Source organism: Lichenostomus cassidix, chromosome 8 (assembly GCF_008360975.1).
Source record: "Lichenostomus cassidix isolate B80296 chromosome 8, HeHo_3.0, whole genome shotgun sequence".
NCBI classification, from domain to species: Eukaryota; Metazoa; Chordata; class Aves; order Passeriformes; family Meliphagidae; genus Lichenostomus; species Lichenostomus cassidix.
In genome coordinates, this window is record NC_139489.1 from 24348922 (window position 1) to 24364096 (window position 15175).

The window sequence follows — 15175 nt, forward strand, 5'->3', positions numbered from 1 at the left end:
CACTTGGCAACGGAGGGATCTCCCTGCTGAGCCCAGCTCTGCTCACTCCTGCACAGGTGGTAGCACTCAACCCCTGCTTCCCTGCTGGTCACCCACTCCCAGCACCCACACAGGGATGTCCATCCCTCCCTCACCTCCCTTCTCTGAAGGGAGACCCCTCTGCTCCCCTTCTGCCCCACGTTCAGCCCCACCTGGTGTCTCACCAGCCTGGTGGGGTGCAGGGTGCTGGGGACAAAGCCAGGGGTGTGCCTTGAGTCTTCCTGAAATCCATCTCTTCTAGGAGAAGCCTTTGTAGGTGTTTCCTGCCTTACTTTGCTGCAGACCCCAAGCCCAGCCCCACTGGCTCCAGTCCCCTTGTCCCTTCCTACAAGGCTCCAGAGAGTTCCCAGCCCCAGCCAACACCGTAGGACACCTCAGGGCAGCAACACATGACACAGATGTGGCAGCTTACAGAAAGGACTGGGGAGTCTCTTCCCCCTTTTATTGAAAAGGATCATTTCTATTCTAGTGCAAACACTGTACATTTTACATCACAAAGCAAGAGATAATTTACAGGATACACTTCCATCTGGAAATCCCGTGGCTTCACGCGTCAAGCTCCGGCAGCCTCGTCAATCATCCATCCCTGTCATGCTCACAATTCCCACTTTGAGGAAAGCAGTCACCTACTTCTGTGTTGAGAAAGGGGGAGCCTGAGAAAATAGTGTTTGTACAGAGCAGGCGAGAGGAATGTGCCTCAAGACACATTTTCTCCCCTGAATGGTACCCAACCTTAGTGACAACCATGGTAACCATGGCAACTTCCTAGCACTACAGCTGCAAATCTACTGAAACCCTGGAGAACTCCATGCTTTGAGGATAAGGCCCTTATCATTTGCACATATATTTACATGGTTTAATAAAATACAGATTAAACATACATAACCATAAAATTCCGCTTTGGCTTGATTGACAGCAAAACACTGCCTGTTGGCTGAGGTTGCCAGCAATTAAGAAACAAACACCAAAAGCTGTCTGTTCATCCAGCTGGACTCTGTTTAGTAAATCCATGTAAACAAAGCAATATTGGGTCCCCCATCACCCAGCTCAAAGGGGATGAAAAGGTCTCATCTGAACTGACAGCAGCCCTGACCAAGCAGCCCAGCCCAAGGCAAGACCCAACTCAAATTGGAAGTGCAGAAGCTTCCACAGCCTCCCTGCAGGAGCAGCCCTGTGCCAGACAATTCAGATCCTCCCACAAACAGTGACGAGGCTGAAAAAGGGATTTTACAGGTGTTAATATGAGCTCCTCACAGCGTGGGGATGGAGATCTTGGTCCACAGATGGGTAACAGGGCACCAGGAGCTCCATGCTCCCTGAACTGCCTCCTTGCTAACCTCAGAAAGAGGTGTCCCTACACAGACAACAAAATAAAGCTGCTCAGAGTGGTGTTTCTACTGCAAAAAAGGTGAAAGACTGGGTGAAAGCCACAGGCTAGCAAGACAGTGAAGGGAAGAGCTGAAACTCCAGGGTGAGAGCTCAGGCCACCACAGGGGAGCTCATCCAGGTTGCTGTCACTGCTGGGATGTTGGTGGATTGTGGAGGAGGGCAGCAAGGCAAGGGGAGTGGAGAGCATCAGCTTAATGTACTCAACAACCAGTTCAACCTTTAATGTCACATGGCACTGGGTCCTTTGTGACCACGTTCTCCAATGGTTTGTCTGCTTGTGTAGGCACAGGAAGCAGGAGGGAGTTTCTAAGTGCAGGCTGAGATTTCCAACAGGATCACTTGGGTCTAGGAGCTTGACCCACACCAATCATGATAGAAATATTCTGATTTACATGTTAGGTTCTCCAGACTGCAGAAGGCCAAAAAACATGATTGAGTAGAACATAATGGATTTCTTAAAACACAGTGTGCCCAGCCTCCCTTTACCTGGTGTTCTGCCTGTGACTTTCAGCTTTTTGTCCTGATCACAATTATGGTTTTTTTAACCTCAAAAACACCCACACAGGAAGGAAAAAGAAATCCAGCATCAATGCATACAATCACAGGCACAACTTACTCCAGTTTGGATTTGGGGCTTTTTACCTAGTGCTAGCCCAAATATTTTGGCTGGATTTCCATTCATCCTCTGCCAGTTTAATTTTCACCTACACCTTAAAGAGATTTATTTCTCATTTCCTGCAACATGCTGTTTTAGACTGTCAAAGCCCACTGTCAGCATCTACATACGCCCAGTGTGTCTGCAGCAAACACCATGATGGAGACCTGAGCCACTCTAGCAGAAGTATCTCTCATGACTGAACTTCATTCTCCTTCCCCTATGATCCAGCCTGGACCAGCAGAGTCCCACAGTAGCTCTGCTGCCTTCAGTGGGACTATTCCATGGCCAAGTCCATCTCAATTTGGACACAAGTGCTATTTGGCATAAATAAACTCCCTCCTCCCCCAAATGTGAGAGGCAGGCATCACCAGCAACATGAAATGCTGGTGCCTGTGTGGAAGAAATCCCTTCCAGGCTGCATCTCCTCTACTCTTCATGGAGATAAATAAATTAGGTCCTAATTATGTCCCCAGAGCCCAGAGGGAGGACAGCAGGTAGGGAAAATGGTTAAGGTTATGGGACAAGGCTTACTGAGAGCTGTGGGAATGGGATCTTTGGTGGGATGTTCCCTGCTGAGACATCACTTGTGCTCAGAGGGGCTGCAGAGACTTTCCCTGGGGTGTCCTTGCATGTTTCCAAGAGCCACAGGAACCTGTCTGACTGGAGAGGAGATCCTTGTGGTATTCTGTAAAGCTGCCCATGGGCAAAATCCACAAAGTAGTGTGGTTCTCTCCAGCACCACTTTGGGGTTTCTCACAGGGGGACATGATCTGCCTTTTCCAGAGCCACCCAAAGCTGCAGGGAAGAGCTCTGACAGGGGTGAGAGAGGCTGTGGCTGGAATTTCAATGCACAGCTCCAGGAACCTGGATGCAGCACAAACATCCTAAACGTTTTCAATGGATTTTATTTTGTTTAATAAAAAACACCAACCAAGCTTGCATGTATTATCTTATATATATAAATATATACAGTATATATAAAACAAATGCATCTGGACAACGCCTTTCCCTGTGGCACAAACTGTAAGGCACAGAAAGGAGTGTCCTGACAGTCCTATTCTTGGCACTACAGAGAGATCCCCCTGCTACACTCCCCCTGCTCACACACCCACGTTGGCTTTTCTCTCTTCTTTGGCTTTTCGAGGAAGCAGTGCCAGGAATACTCAACTAAACAATGGAGCTCTGCAGAGCCCAGGGAGGTTTTCCAGGCAACTCAGACAGGATGGATCCATCTCGTTGCATTCATGGGCTTCTTGCAGACTAATAGGAATGTGCTGCCTCTGTGGCACAAGGGACTGGAGGGATGAGGGTCAGGTGGATATAATGGAAAGCGGTGATCAAACAAATTCTTCTTCTAGGGTGAGTTGGGGCAGCAGGGAGAGAAGCAAGCTTTGCATCTCAGCATGGTGCTGGTGGGACTTGTCCGTGGGCTGAGATTGGCAGAGGTTTCTTTTTGCAGTTCCATAAAAAAACTGGAAATCAACAAGGGTGAGACTGTCCTTTACTGAAGAAGCTCGTAGTATATTGAGCAGAAGCAATAAACCCGACAATAACAAGAAAATAAAAAATGGTGGCATTATCCCAAAAGGAAGGAGGAACCTTGGCACTCACATGTGGTTCGGTTTGCTCTCCGTGTTCAGTTCTGGGTGAGGGTTGGCTTTTTTTCTTCTTTTTTTTTCTTTTCTGTGTTTTTTTTTCTTTTTCTTTTTTCTTTTCTCTTTCAGCACAGCCAAGTTGCGAAGCAGGACGGGTGCTGCTGTGTTTTCTCCTTCTGCAAGGCAGCTGCCTGCAGTCGTTAATTGACTGTGGGCACCTGATTCCTCTGTAAACTATATTCCTTTGCCTTCAGTCTCAGGTTGGCAATACTGTTGGCCATGTTCATGCCCTGCGCCGGGCTGGCGTTGGTACACGTGGCAGAGTAGGTGGCCATGGCACTGAGGGGTGGAAAGAGAAACATCACATCAGACGTGGCCTCCACACCACAAGAGCCTAAACCCTGGTTTTTCCATACCTGTGGGATGCATTCCTGGTGTCAGCAGGGAGTTACCACTCCCCTTTTTTTAACACCCCGCTAAATCTTTCCGCTGCACTTCGCTCACCCAGAGCCAAAGCTGGTTGAAGTCAACAGGAAAATTTCCACTTCCTATTTTCTAACCCAGAAAGGTTTACAATGAGGTCAGCCTGCCAGTTAGACCATTGTCCTTAAAAGTATTCCCACTGGAAGCAATGTCTTTTTGATGAGACCAATTGCTGGTTTTACAGCCTGTGAAATCACGTCACTTCTGAAACACATGTTACATTAAAGAAACACTCTGGGAAAAACCCGTTTCAACCATTGTCATGTTTTTCTGGTTTCAGCCTTTTGGAATGAAAATTTCCACATTTTTTTCCCCTCAAAACTTCAGCTGATCATAAAGAGCATGTCCTAAAGGCTGAAGGAAAAAACCCAAAACATAAACCACTTTTTCTCCCTTCAAACCATGACTTTATTCATGAAAAACATCACTTCTGACAGCAGAGGCTGAACAAAGATCTCCAACTTCTTTCTTATCCTACCAAAAAATCTGCAAATCTGCTTTCCAGACCACTAGGAAACTTCTTTAATCCATGTGTCCCATGGGTTTCTGTGAAAAGCAACAACATCCCCCCCAACTCCCCAAAACCCAGCAAAGTATTTGACCTGCTGCATTTCCTATACATGGGTCTACAGATCAAAACCAGTTGAAAAGCAACACACAAAAAGAGGTGCCCATTTAACCCAGAGTGTTCAGGAGGAAACCACAAATGCTCTGCTGGAAGCAGAGCTCAGGTCTGGTGCTGACCTTTTCCATCTGCCTGCCCGGGTGGCTCACAGCTGAGGCTCTGGGAAATGCTCTCCTCCATCCACAGCTCAAAAACCAAGATGGGTTGTTGGGGTTTTTTTCTTTTCTTTTTAATGTCTTTTTAAAAAAAATTCTTCCAGCGCTGATCTCCACAACTGGAAGAGCCTTTTCAACACGAAATCTCCCTGGAGGGACATGGGCACCTGCTGCACAGATCCAGGCTGGAGCTGTGCCTGCTCACCCCAAAGCAGTGGTGGCATCTCTGACCTCCCAAGAGTTTAAATGCCACACAGTGTGCACTCCCCAGAGGTGTGGGGAAGATGATTTCACCTCCTGATGCCAAGTGAAATCCCTGCTAAACAAAAAAATCTCCAGAAGTGCTCTCTTTTAGCAAGTTATTCCAGCAGGAGCAGTGCACAAGAAGGCTGTCTCCAAACATCAGAATAGCTCGAGGGTTGCTCCAGAGACTCTCCAGGGTCTAATAAAGGTTGAAGTCACTCTTCTGCCCCCTCCCTCCACCCCATTCAGGCAGAGGAAAGTCTCCTTCCTCCACTCAGCTGCCTGCTTTCATGACACACAGAAGAGCATCATGTTTCTGGGGCCTGAAATCCTTCTTTCAAGTAAGGTTTTCAATGGCCCGTGGAGTCAAAGGCTGCTGGAGTGGGAAGTGTGGGCTGACAGAGCGACTGCCAGTCTTGTTTTCTTAGGAACCTATGCTAAAAAATGCCTAAGAAAAACACTTCAACTCCAAAAAAATAATAGTATCTACTTGGCTGTCTATGTGACACAGATCTGCAAATAGCTTTGGTTGACCTGTGGCTGAATGTATTTGGAGAATAAACACATGAATTGAAAGCTTTTCCCAGATCTAAGAGTAAAAACAGCCCTGGCCATGCAGCTCTGGGCTCTGCTCTCAGCCCTCTTCTGGAGAGGCTGTTAATCAGGGGCTGGTACAGCACTGCTGGGAAGATGGGGAAGGGACAAAGTGCCATGCAAACACTCCACATGGCTGCAGTGTTTCAGTATTATTTCACCAAGGGTCCAATATTTTATTAACCTTACTCACTGCAAAGCTTTAAGGAAGATGTGACAGCCTGGCCCTTTAGGATGAATGGGATTGCCAAGAGATGATCAACAGGATTAGAAAACCTGGGGGGCAGGGAGTGTCTGGGGGTCCTGAGCATCCCACAGTGTGGAAGTCAGTGCTGTGCTCCTCTGCCAGTGCAGGGCAGTGGGAGTGTGACAGTCCAGCCTGCTTTGATGTGTAAACTACAGATGTCTTTGCTGAAACATCTTGGCTTCAGACAAAGGGAAGATAACAGGCAGTGAGGATGTGTCTTCCCATCGTGGATAGGCACAGCCTGGACCTGAGGGCAGAAAAGCCATCCCTAAGGCTGTCCCTTCTCCCTTGTGCTCCTCATTAGCACATCCCAGGTGCCCCAAGTGACCTCAGACAGACCTTCCCAGTGTGCCCTTGGAAGTTGCCATTGCAGGGTCTTCTTCCAGAAGTGATTATGAAGCCCCCTGTGTAAGCAACATCTTGGGAGGGATGATCTATTCTTAAAAGTGTGAGAGGTAGAAATAAACCCTGAGCATTCAGCAGGGATCTGGTACTCTGAGCAGTGCAGTCTCAGTGGGGTGGAGAAGGAACTTGCTTCCCTTCCCTGATCTCACCTCCCTAGGATGCTACACCAAGAAACACCTCACAGAGAGAAGGTCTTAATGCCCCCAAAAAAGGATTTTGATATATAGCAGTCTATCCAAATCCAAAGGATAAGGGCCATCTCTATGACCAAGCTGGTAGCCATTGAAATAATCCTTTCCCATATCTGGAGTGGGTGGATCTATGACTTATTCCTCTGGACATACAGGGTGGATGAGGAGGACCCCATGGAACTGAAGCAACAAACAGGAAAACCATGTGTTTGTAGATTTTACCACGTAAACAATGTTTGGAGCAAAGAGGGGGTCAAGGTGACCGAGAAAGAGAGGTCCTGTGCATGGTGTGGCTCCTGGAAGGCAGTGGAGAGCTGGCTGTGACCAGGCAGGATGAACAGGAAGAAATCCAGCCAAAGGCTTCAAGGTCCTGACCAACAATGAAGCCACTGTGCTAAAAAGCACTCGCCAACCTCATTTTTAACTGCCTGTGAGCCAGCTGGCTCCCCACAAACCAACACATCCTGTGGATCTTGCGTCCACACCCAGTTCCTGCAGGGCTGTGAATGGCACCGAGAGGACAGGGAGGCCTGTGATGTGCACAGCCATCCCAGATCCTTTGAGACTGGGGCTGCCACCACTGTGCTCCTTTCCTGTCATCCCTTACATCCACAGGAGCTGGACACTGAACACCAGTCTGTCACCTGGCCCTTAATGCAGGCAAACCACAGCACAAGGTTCACACACACACATACTTGTGTTCGTGCAATAGGAATAAACTGCTCACCAGCTCAGTGCTGAGCACTGCTGCACATGCACAGAGTGAGATCCCAGCCCTTCCCTGCATGCCAAGCAGTGCCTGCCGTGGGACAGCCACAGAACTCCCTCTTCTGGCCACGGTGCGGTGGCTGAGCCTCCCCAAGTGCTCTGCCCTTACCTGCCCTGATCTGTGTCCCATGGAAAGGTTTCTTCCTTGCTTTAAACTGGGAAACCCTTCTGTTCCCGTGTATTTCTACCTGAGCCTCTTTGGAAACTTCCTGAATTTCACAGAGAGACCATCAGAAAAGAAGCTGCCAGGAAGGCACAACGACGCTGAGCCAAGACCACCTTGCAAAACTGGCAATGACATCAGGTGGGGTGAGAACAGCTAAGGAAAACTAGTGGGATGGTCAGACTGCTGTATCCTCCAGATGTGCCATGTGAATACATCAGAGCAGTCTGAGGGCTGCTTTTGGGAAGCTCCAGAGGAATCATTCACTCACCTGTAGGGCGAGGCAGTCCCCCAGGAGAGATAGTCGGTGGGTCTCGGCGCGGGGCGAGGTACGATGGGCTGCTCCACGGCGGTCACATCCCCTGAGTAGGACTTGAGCAGAGAGGCGTTCTTGCTGGCCAGCATGGCTCTCTCGTTCCGGCGGAACTTGGCTCTCCGGTTCTGGAACCACACCTGGCGGGGAAGAGCACAGACCCACTGACCATCACACCGGCACTGCTGGGACACTTGCTCCATCCCTACGCCACTGTGGGACTCTGGAAAACCTGGTTTATAACTCTAAGGACAAGATAATCCTCATTTCTGCCCTGATAAAGCCCTCACATGAGAGACTGGCTGAGGGATGTGGGTCTGTCCTGTGCTGACAGCAGCAAGGCCTGGGAGTGCTGCACAACACCCCACGTTCCATGGTATGCTTTGACCTTCAGGAGATGCAGGATTGCAAGCTAAGAGCTCAAGATAACATGGGCAGCCTGAGCATCCAACATCTCAGCCTTGAATGAGCCATGTGGACACATCTGACTGGGTACCAGGCAAATGGGGTGGCAGATCAGGCCTGGCAGTCTTACCTCGAGGCATGGTGTGCTTGGGGCTGCGCTACAGCATGACCCAGAGGACCTCAAGGATTTCTGCTGCCTTGCTGGACTGGCCTGCTGATCCCCCAGGTGAGGTGTGCCTGGGTGTAAACTGTAGGATTACCTGAACTCTGGCTTCAGTGAGGTTGACTCTGCGTGCAAGGTCTTCCCGTACAAAGGCATCGGGGTAGTGTGTCCTCTCAAAGACCCTCTCTAGTGCCTGGAGCTGGCTGCTGTTGAAGGTAGTCCTGTTCCTCCTCTGCTTTCTTTTCTTCTTCTCTTCTGAGTTCAGCTGATCATCTAGGAGAGACAATTGGAGATGTGAAAAGGGAGAAAGCTATGAGCCCGCAGCTCACAGGTGAATATCCTCAATGGTTTCAAGATGGAAAGGGCTTGGGAAGGGGCTTGCACAGTTTCCACACCACACATTAACCACACTGTGTCAGTCCCCATGTAAAGAGGAGGTGGAAAGTGCACTTATCCCAAGCATTTATTTTCCAACTCAACTGTGTAAGACTCATACCAGCTCTCTCGAGCTACCCCATGTCTCAGCTTCCTTATCTCTAAAAAACACCAAAAAAAAAGCCCAAAATGCATCTCCCCATTTCCAACAATCATGGAAATGTTTTCTGATGGTAAGGAATCACAAAGCCCTGTTCTCTTGGCTTCAAATTTCCAAGAATTACTCTTACTGTGATGCAATACAGTTCTCTGGGATAAATGCATGTTGGATACTGTTAGTGACAAAGAGTTGTGCCCTCTCTAGCATCCTCCTTGCCACCAAAACCACCCAGATCACCCTGGGGGGATCTGAGCCAATATTCATGTCAGCATGGACTAAAATATATTGATCCCTGTATTTATAAATATGCACATGCTAGTTAATTGTATTTTAAGTTCATCACTGCACACTTTGGCCCAGGTGAGTGTCTCCACTGAGAGTCCCAGGGCTTGACCTGCTATGTACAGTTGGAGAACATTCCCTCAACAGTCATTCCTTTTGCCAGGTACAAATATGACAGCTCCCCTTATCCTCCCCTTCTCCAGGGGGTATGTAAGGCACAGGGAGGGGCTGACAAGGAAATTAAAGTCTACAGTTGTTGTCCTCACCACCTGTTTGTGTTGCTTTTCACAGCCCATCTGGTACCAGTTACTGCACCTGAGTGCCTTTGGAGCAAGGCCCATCCATTTGGGAACAAAAGGACATTCCTCTTAAATTAAAGCAGGGTTTTCAAATTCCTGCAGGTTTACAGTGCCTCCATCCCTAATCCTTCTCCAACAGCCTGATGATCCCCAACAGACTCCTTTCCAGCCTGGGGATTCCTGGGTGCAAAATTACACCCTTGGTTTTCCCATATCCAAGAGGAAGCATTTGGAGACCAGTTTTTAACAGGCACCCTGAGTCGTAAAGCTGAGCTGGGAAGGGACTGGCAGAGGCAGGAATGTGCAAGAAAAACAAATGCGCAGAGGAACACCAGGAAACTAAAGCAGGGCTACAGGTGAATCCATCCAGGATTCCATCCACCCAGCTCAGGTGGTGGGAAGCAAAGCAGAGGGATGGGATTTAACTGCTGCTTGTGCAGAACACCCTGCACACATTTCTCCATGCTGTCACAGGGTCCATCCCCTATTAAGGAGAGAAATCCCGTGTGTGCCTCTCTTGACTCATCACCAAACCCTTCTCAGAGAGGGTCAGCTATTTCCCCCTGGCTCTGCTGGTGAGTTTCGACATAGCTGTGCTGCTGTGCACCACACAACAGAGCACAGGAGCCTCAGGGCACAAACGTCCCTCCGAATGCCACAGACATTGCAAGACCAGCTGCTGGAGAGGCCAATGTCAACACGGCCTCCTTCGGAGTTATCCATTTCATGCTATTTGCTAATCTAAACCCTGCCTATGTGGAGTGTATGAACAAATCAATAAAAGCCTGTGGGACCCTTTCAGAATCCCATCCAGGCCTCTGAAGCATCAGTTTCTGCCCAGAAGACAACACCCGGCTGGGGGGATCAGGAGCCCAAGGCTGTCTGGCTGCTGCTCAATCCTGCGTGACAGCTCCGCATGAGGAAGGGTGAGCACATCCCTCAGGGGAGCGAGAAGAAGGGCCAAAGTCTGTAAAACACTGGAGAACAAGAATTCCCCCTGCCAAGCACGTTTACACAATTTGCCTGGTTTCCTCCCGGTGTAAAGTGAGACGCCGGTGATTCACAGCTCACCTCGTAATTACTGCGCCCAAAAATAGCGGGGCAGAGGCGCGGAAAGTGTCCGTGCTGAGTGACTCACGGCAGGGTCACCCTTGGCTAAAGCCCCCCCAGCCTCGGCTGGCACGGAGCAGGGACGTGAGTCACTCCTCACACGCTGTCCTTTTTCCAGGACAGAGCCGGATGGAGGTGACAGCAAAGCACAACCTGTGACAGGGAGGTGTGGAATTTTGGGATGTCCCGTCGCTGCACCTCTTGGACGGCGCAAGATCCAAACGTCTACAGGAGTGACTTGGGTTGCAGGGAAATAAAATAATAACAGGATATTAGTCCAGAGCACCACCGGGTCGATCACTCCTTGTGTCTTGCCATGCAGGCATCTGCCATGTGCTGGTTACAAGCTGCTAACAGGGACTGCACACACCTAAATGTCACCTTGCTCACGGCACTCCCCGGCTGCCTTCAGCATGTCAGCAGGGTATTTCTTTTTCTCTGCCATTATTTCTTTATCAGGAAACAACCCTGAGCACTGAAAAATGGTATTCCTGAACAGTGTTGACAGCACCAGTGACTGGAGTCAGCAGAAACGCAGAGGAGAGGAAAACGGCTCTAAAGCTTTTTAGATGGGTCAGAAGTCTTTCACCAACACTCTTTTAATCAGAAAAATCATATTACAAGCAGCGTTCTCAAAAGCTAAGCAGCTTGGAAATGCATCTCACAGAGAGATCGAAACATGTGTTCTCCTCTCAGGAACCCAAAGCTGGAAAATCTGGGAATTCCATTTCCAAATCCCAACCTCTCATGCTGGGACAGGGGACTTAGTTTCTTGTTTCCACATTTGCGTTTTCCTGTGCTATTTCTACATTTCCCCATAACATGCAAGTCCTGGTGTCATACACGAGTGCACCAAAGCATCTTCAAGTGCTCCTAAATGATACAGCATGAAATATCCTATTATTTTTAACTCTTGCAGCGAGGCAGACCCACACTTGCAGCCACTCCAATCTATTCTCCTCACTCACAGCGTCTGTCCCAGTGCCTGGAACTATCACTGGGGCACCGTCAGGCAGCTCCTCCTGGGTTGCCACATTGAAAACACAATGCATTAAAAAGACAAAACAGAGCTGAGACCTAAATACCTACAGAAAACTTTCCAGATTGGTATTTTTTCCATCCCTACTTACAACCGCAACATATTTTAGATTTCCAGTTTGCAGGAATGCTTGTGCATACTTGCTTTCATTCCAGGTCAGAACAAAAGCTAATTTCCAGATGGGATTTACATTGTGTGGGCAGTTTGGAAAAGTTTTGACCAGTTCTATTAAGTCCAGAACCAGCCATTATAGTACATTAATTGGATCCAAATCGAAAGTAAACAATTGGATTTAATTAAGGGAGGGATGGAGACACTTAACCACAGTGTAATGTACGGTAAGGCAGGAAAGATTTGTCACATCAGTTATACAACCTGTAAACTGAGAAAGGATTCCAGGACGAAAAGAAGGAATTGCACTCTAATCACAGCCTTCAAAACAAGAAATTAACGCTAATGTTTGAGCAGAGATTTAAGAATAAGCAAGACAAATTACTCCACAGTGAAAAAAAGCATAAACTCTAAAGGCAACAACTAAAAACTCTTCAAATAGGAAAAATACTGCAAGCCAGAAAAAGAGAAAGTTTTATCCAGAGAGAAAGAAAGGAAAACTGAGAATAGAAGGGAAAGGAACAAGGCTTTTTACTGGGTTTAAAGTTAAACTTTATGAAGCTTTAATATAAATATTTCTGTGTGTTCCCCCAGCACTGGGCAGACTCCTCTCCCCAACATCAGCTATCCAGTTTATAGCCTGTCACCGACTCCCAGTCAGTTTTACTCATGCTCTGCTTTGCTTTCGATTCATTACATCCCTCCAAAATATTGCAGCACTTTGGGTACAGGGCAGCTTTGTCAACTAGTATCATAAAAAATACCCAAAATGTTCAATCAAAGCAAAAACAAGGCTCCAAGCAGAAAAATGGGGAGCAGGGATGGGGATGTACAAAATCCACAGAGTGACAAAGCCCTGCCCCACTGATTTGAGACAAGCCTCGCATGATTTTCCACCCTGTTCCTCCGGGCACCAGGAGCCCATCGTCCAGCAGCATTCTTTGTCTTTGACAGATGTGAGCAGGGACAGAAGAGGGGCAAGAGCACATTTATGGATAAGATTTAACGCTCAGAGCTGCCTGAAGAATCTTTCTAAAACCTCCCAGGACAGACCGAACTCCGTCTCACGCATATTTCTGTGCACAAGAAGTATTTTCAATGGGAAATAAGAGTTTAATTTCAGGGCACACAAATGCTACATGGAGAAGGTGTAAGTGCCCCACAGCAGCCATCACAAATGTGGGCAATGTGGAATGAAGAGGGCACTTAAAAGTCAGTATGTTAAGGTAGGAGATGCCTCTGAAGTCCTGTAGTGAAGCTGGCCCTGATGAGCAGTGATACTGAGCCCAGCAGTACAACAGTGACAGCAGCAGGTTTGTATTTGTGATTACAGGTCAGACGACAGAGATTTCCCAACTATCATTTTCCTCTCATTACACAACACCAGCTGTGCTTCTTTCCTAACTTTTGCTGTTTATTTGGTTTTTTTCTGCACCATCTCGGTGTTTAAATTATTTTAATTATGCAGCAAATTCAAGTATCTGAGTTTCCATCTTGTTACGAGCACCAGGAACACAGAAAAAAATAAGATAAAAAAGAAACAGATGCAGTACTTCCTCTAAAAGCCATTGCTTGTTATCATCTTGCAGTCACGTTCAATTTTTGCAAATAAATAATAAGTTGTTCTGTGCATGAGCACAAAGCTTCATAAAGGCAATACTGAATTTTTCATACCAAACCCGAGTCTTAATATTAAATGCAAAAATGTGCATATTTTCAGCGTTACCCGTAGGGCTACAGCAGTTCCTCTCCGAAGTGTCTGCAATGTGGAACCTATCAGGGCAATTTTTAGCTGACTGCATACAAACAATTACAGATCATTAGGGAGCTGTGAATGGCTGCTGCATGGAGAGCAGGGACAGCAGGAACTCAGTGAGGTCCTGTACAGCCACAGCCTCACCAGCATCAAGGATGAGATCCTTGCTGTCCTCCATCAGAACAGGGACCTCCTGCCTGCACTGCGGCCAAACCAGACATTCCCAGGTGGGATTCCAGGCACAGCACAGTCAGGGATTCTTGCCACCAGGAATGAGGCCTTGGGGTTGTCACTTTGCTGGTAGAGAGTCTGCAGATGCCTCCAGGCTCCTGAAAATAACTTCCAGCACGCAAAGAGAATTCACCCAAATTTACCAGGCACTGGGGGCCTGAGTGCAGAGGCTTTGCCCGTGCTCTGTGCTTTTGTGGGTGTGCAGGGATCAGGTCACATTAAAATCCCAACCTGTCCTGCTTTTGACCCACAGACAGGGCAGCACGAGAAGCCAATAGCCCAATCCTAAGGCAAATGCAAGCCAGAGCTCCTGCTCAGGGTGGTTTTAGCTCTGGTGCTCTGCCTCTCATCTGGTAGCAACCTGCAGAGCACATGGGTGGCTACAGCAGCTATGATGTGAGTCCTCCCTAACCATGTCAATGTTCCCACTTGCTGGAGCTGACAGAAGAAATTATATTTGGGAGGAAAAAAAAAAATGTAATCATGATTCCATGGAAATGCAGAGAGTCTCCCTTGAAAGACATAACGTTAAGTGTTAATTATTGGGAGACCAACATTTGTGGGAGCAGAAGTACACATCCTCCTCCAGAAATTGGTACAAAGCCATGGAAAGTCCCCCTAGATCCCACAGATCCGTCTGAGTTGTGCTGTAACAGATCTGCTTTTATATTCACTAGGGTTTTCCTTCTGGGCATCCTACAGCTCATAAGGCACATGGCTTATTCCTGCTCTTCTAACAAGCCTTTCCGACGGGTCTTGGGGTCAGAGTGTTCCCATAATACAATAAGCGCTGTATGGATCTCATAAGCTCCAAGGCACAGTATGTTATGTGTTTGGAATTCCTTGTATGCTTTTATACTTTGTTTTACATATTGTAATTTTTATATGCATTACCACATTGATCCTTGGAAAATTAATTTAAAAAAAAAAAGCCATAATCAAAAGCAAACACATATTTTAAAAGCCTGCCAGCGGCAAATCATGTTCTGTGAGACTGCACTTTGTAACTGACAAAGAGACCAAACCACCAGACCGTGGCGGAGCTCCAGCAGTGTGGATTTACCAGGCTTGGGAGGGGACAGGATCCAAAGGGACTGTGTTCCCCTGAGTCCCCTGTGAGATCAGCCCAATGCCACAAAACCACTGGACCCGTGACAGAGGAGCAGAAATGCAGTCACAGAGCTGTGCCAGCCAAACCACACCCAAAGGTGTCACCCCACCAATGTCCCAGCACAGCACTCGGCTGCCATCGTGCCATGGTGACCCCCAGACCCTCCTGGAGAACCGGAGCCCCACAGCCTGCACAGCCCTTTCCTCACTCCTGGCTAAGACCCTGGGTCAGGGTTTGGCACGGCAGAACTCACAGCTTTGCAAGG

At 48.0% G+C, this 15175-nt stretch overlaps 1 protein-coding gene across 1 annotated transcript in view; it reads right to left on the minus strand.

The window, feature by feature from the left end:
• Positions 1-440: 440 nt before the first annotated feature.
• The window catches only part of PRRX1 (paired related homeobox 1), a 38246-nt gene continuing 23511 nt past the window's right edge, over positions 441-15175 (minus strand). Inside the window, exons 2-4 of the mRNA XM_085068491.1 lie at positions 8534-8709; positions 7827-8008; positions 441-4020 (exon numbers count right to left, since the gene is read on the minus strand). Coding sequence (XP_084924617.1) covers positions 3882-4020; positions 7827-8008; positions 8534-8709 — 497 coding nt within the window. The 3' untranslated portion in view covers positions 441-3881. The remainder of the gene's footprint in view (positions 4021-7826; positions 8009-8533; positions 8710-15175) is intronic.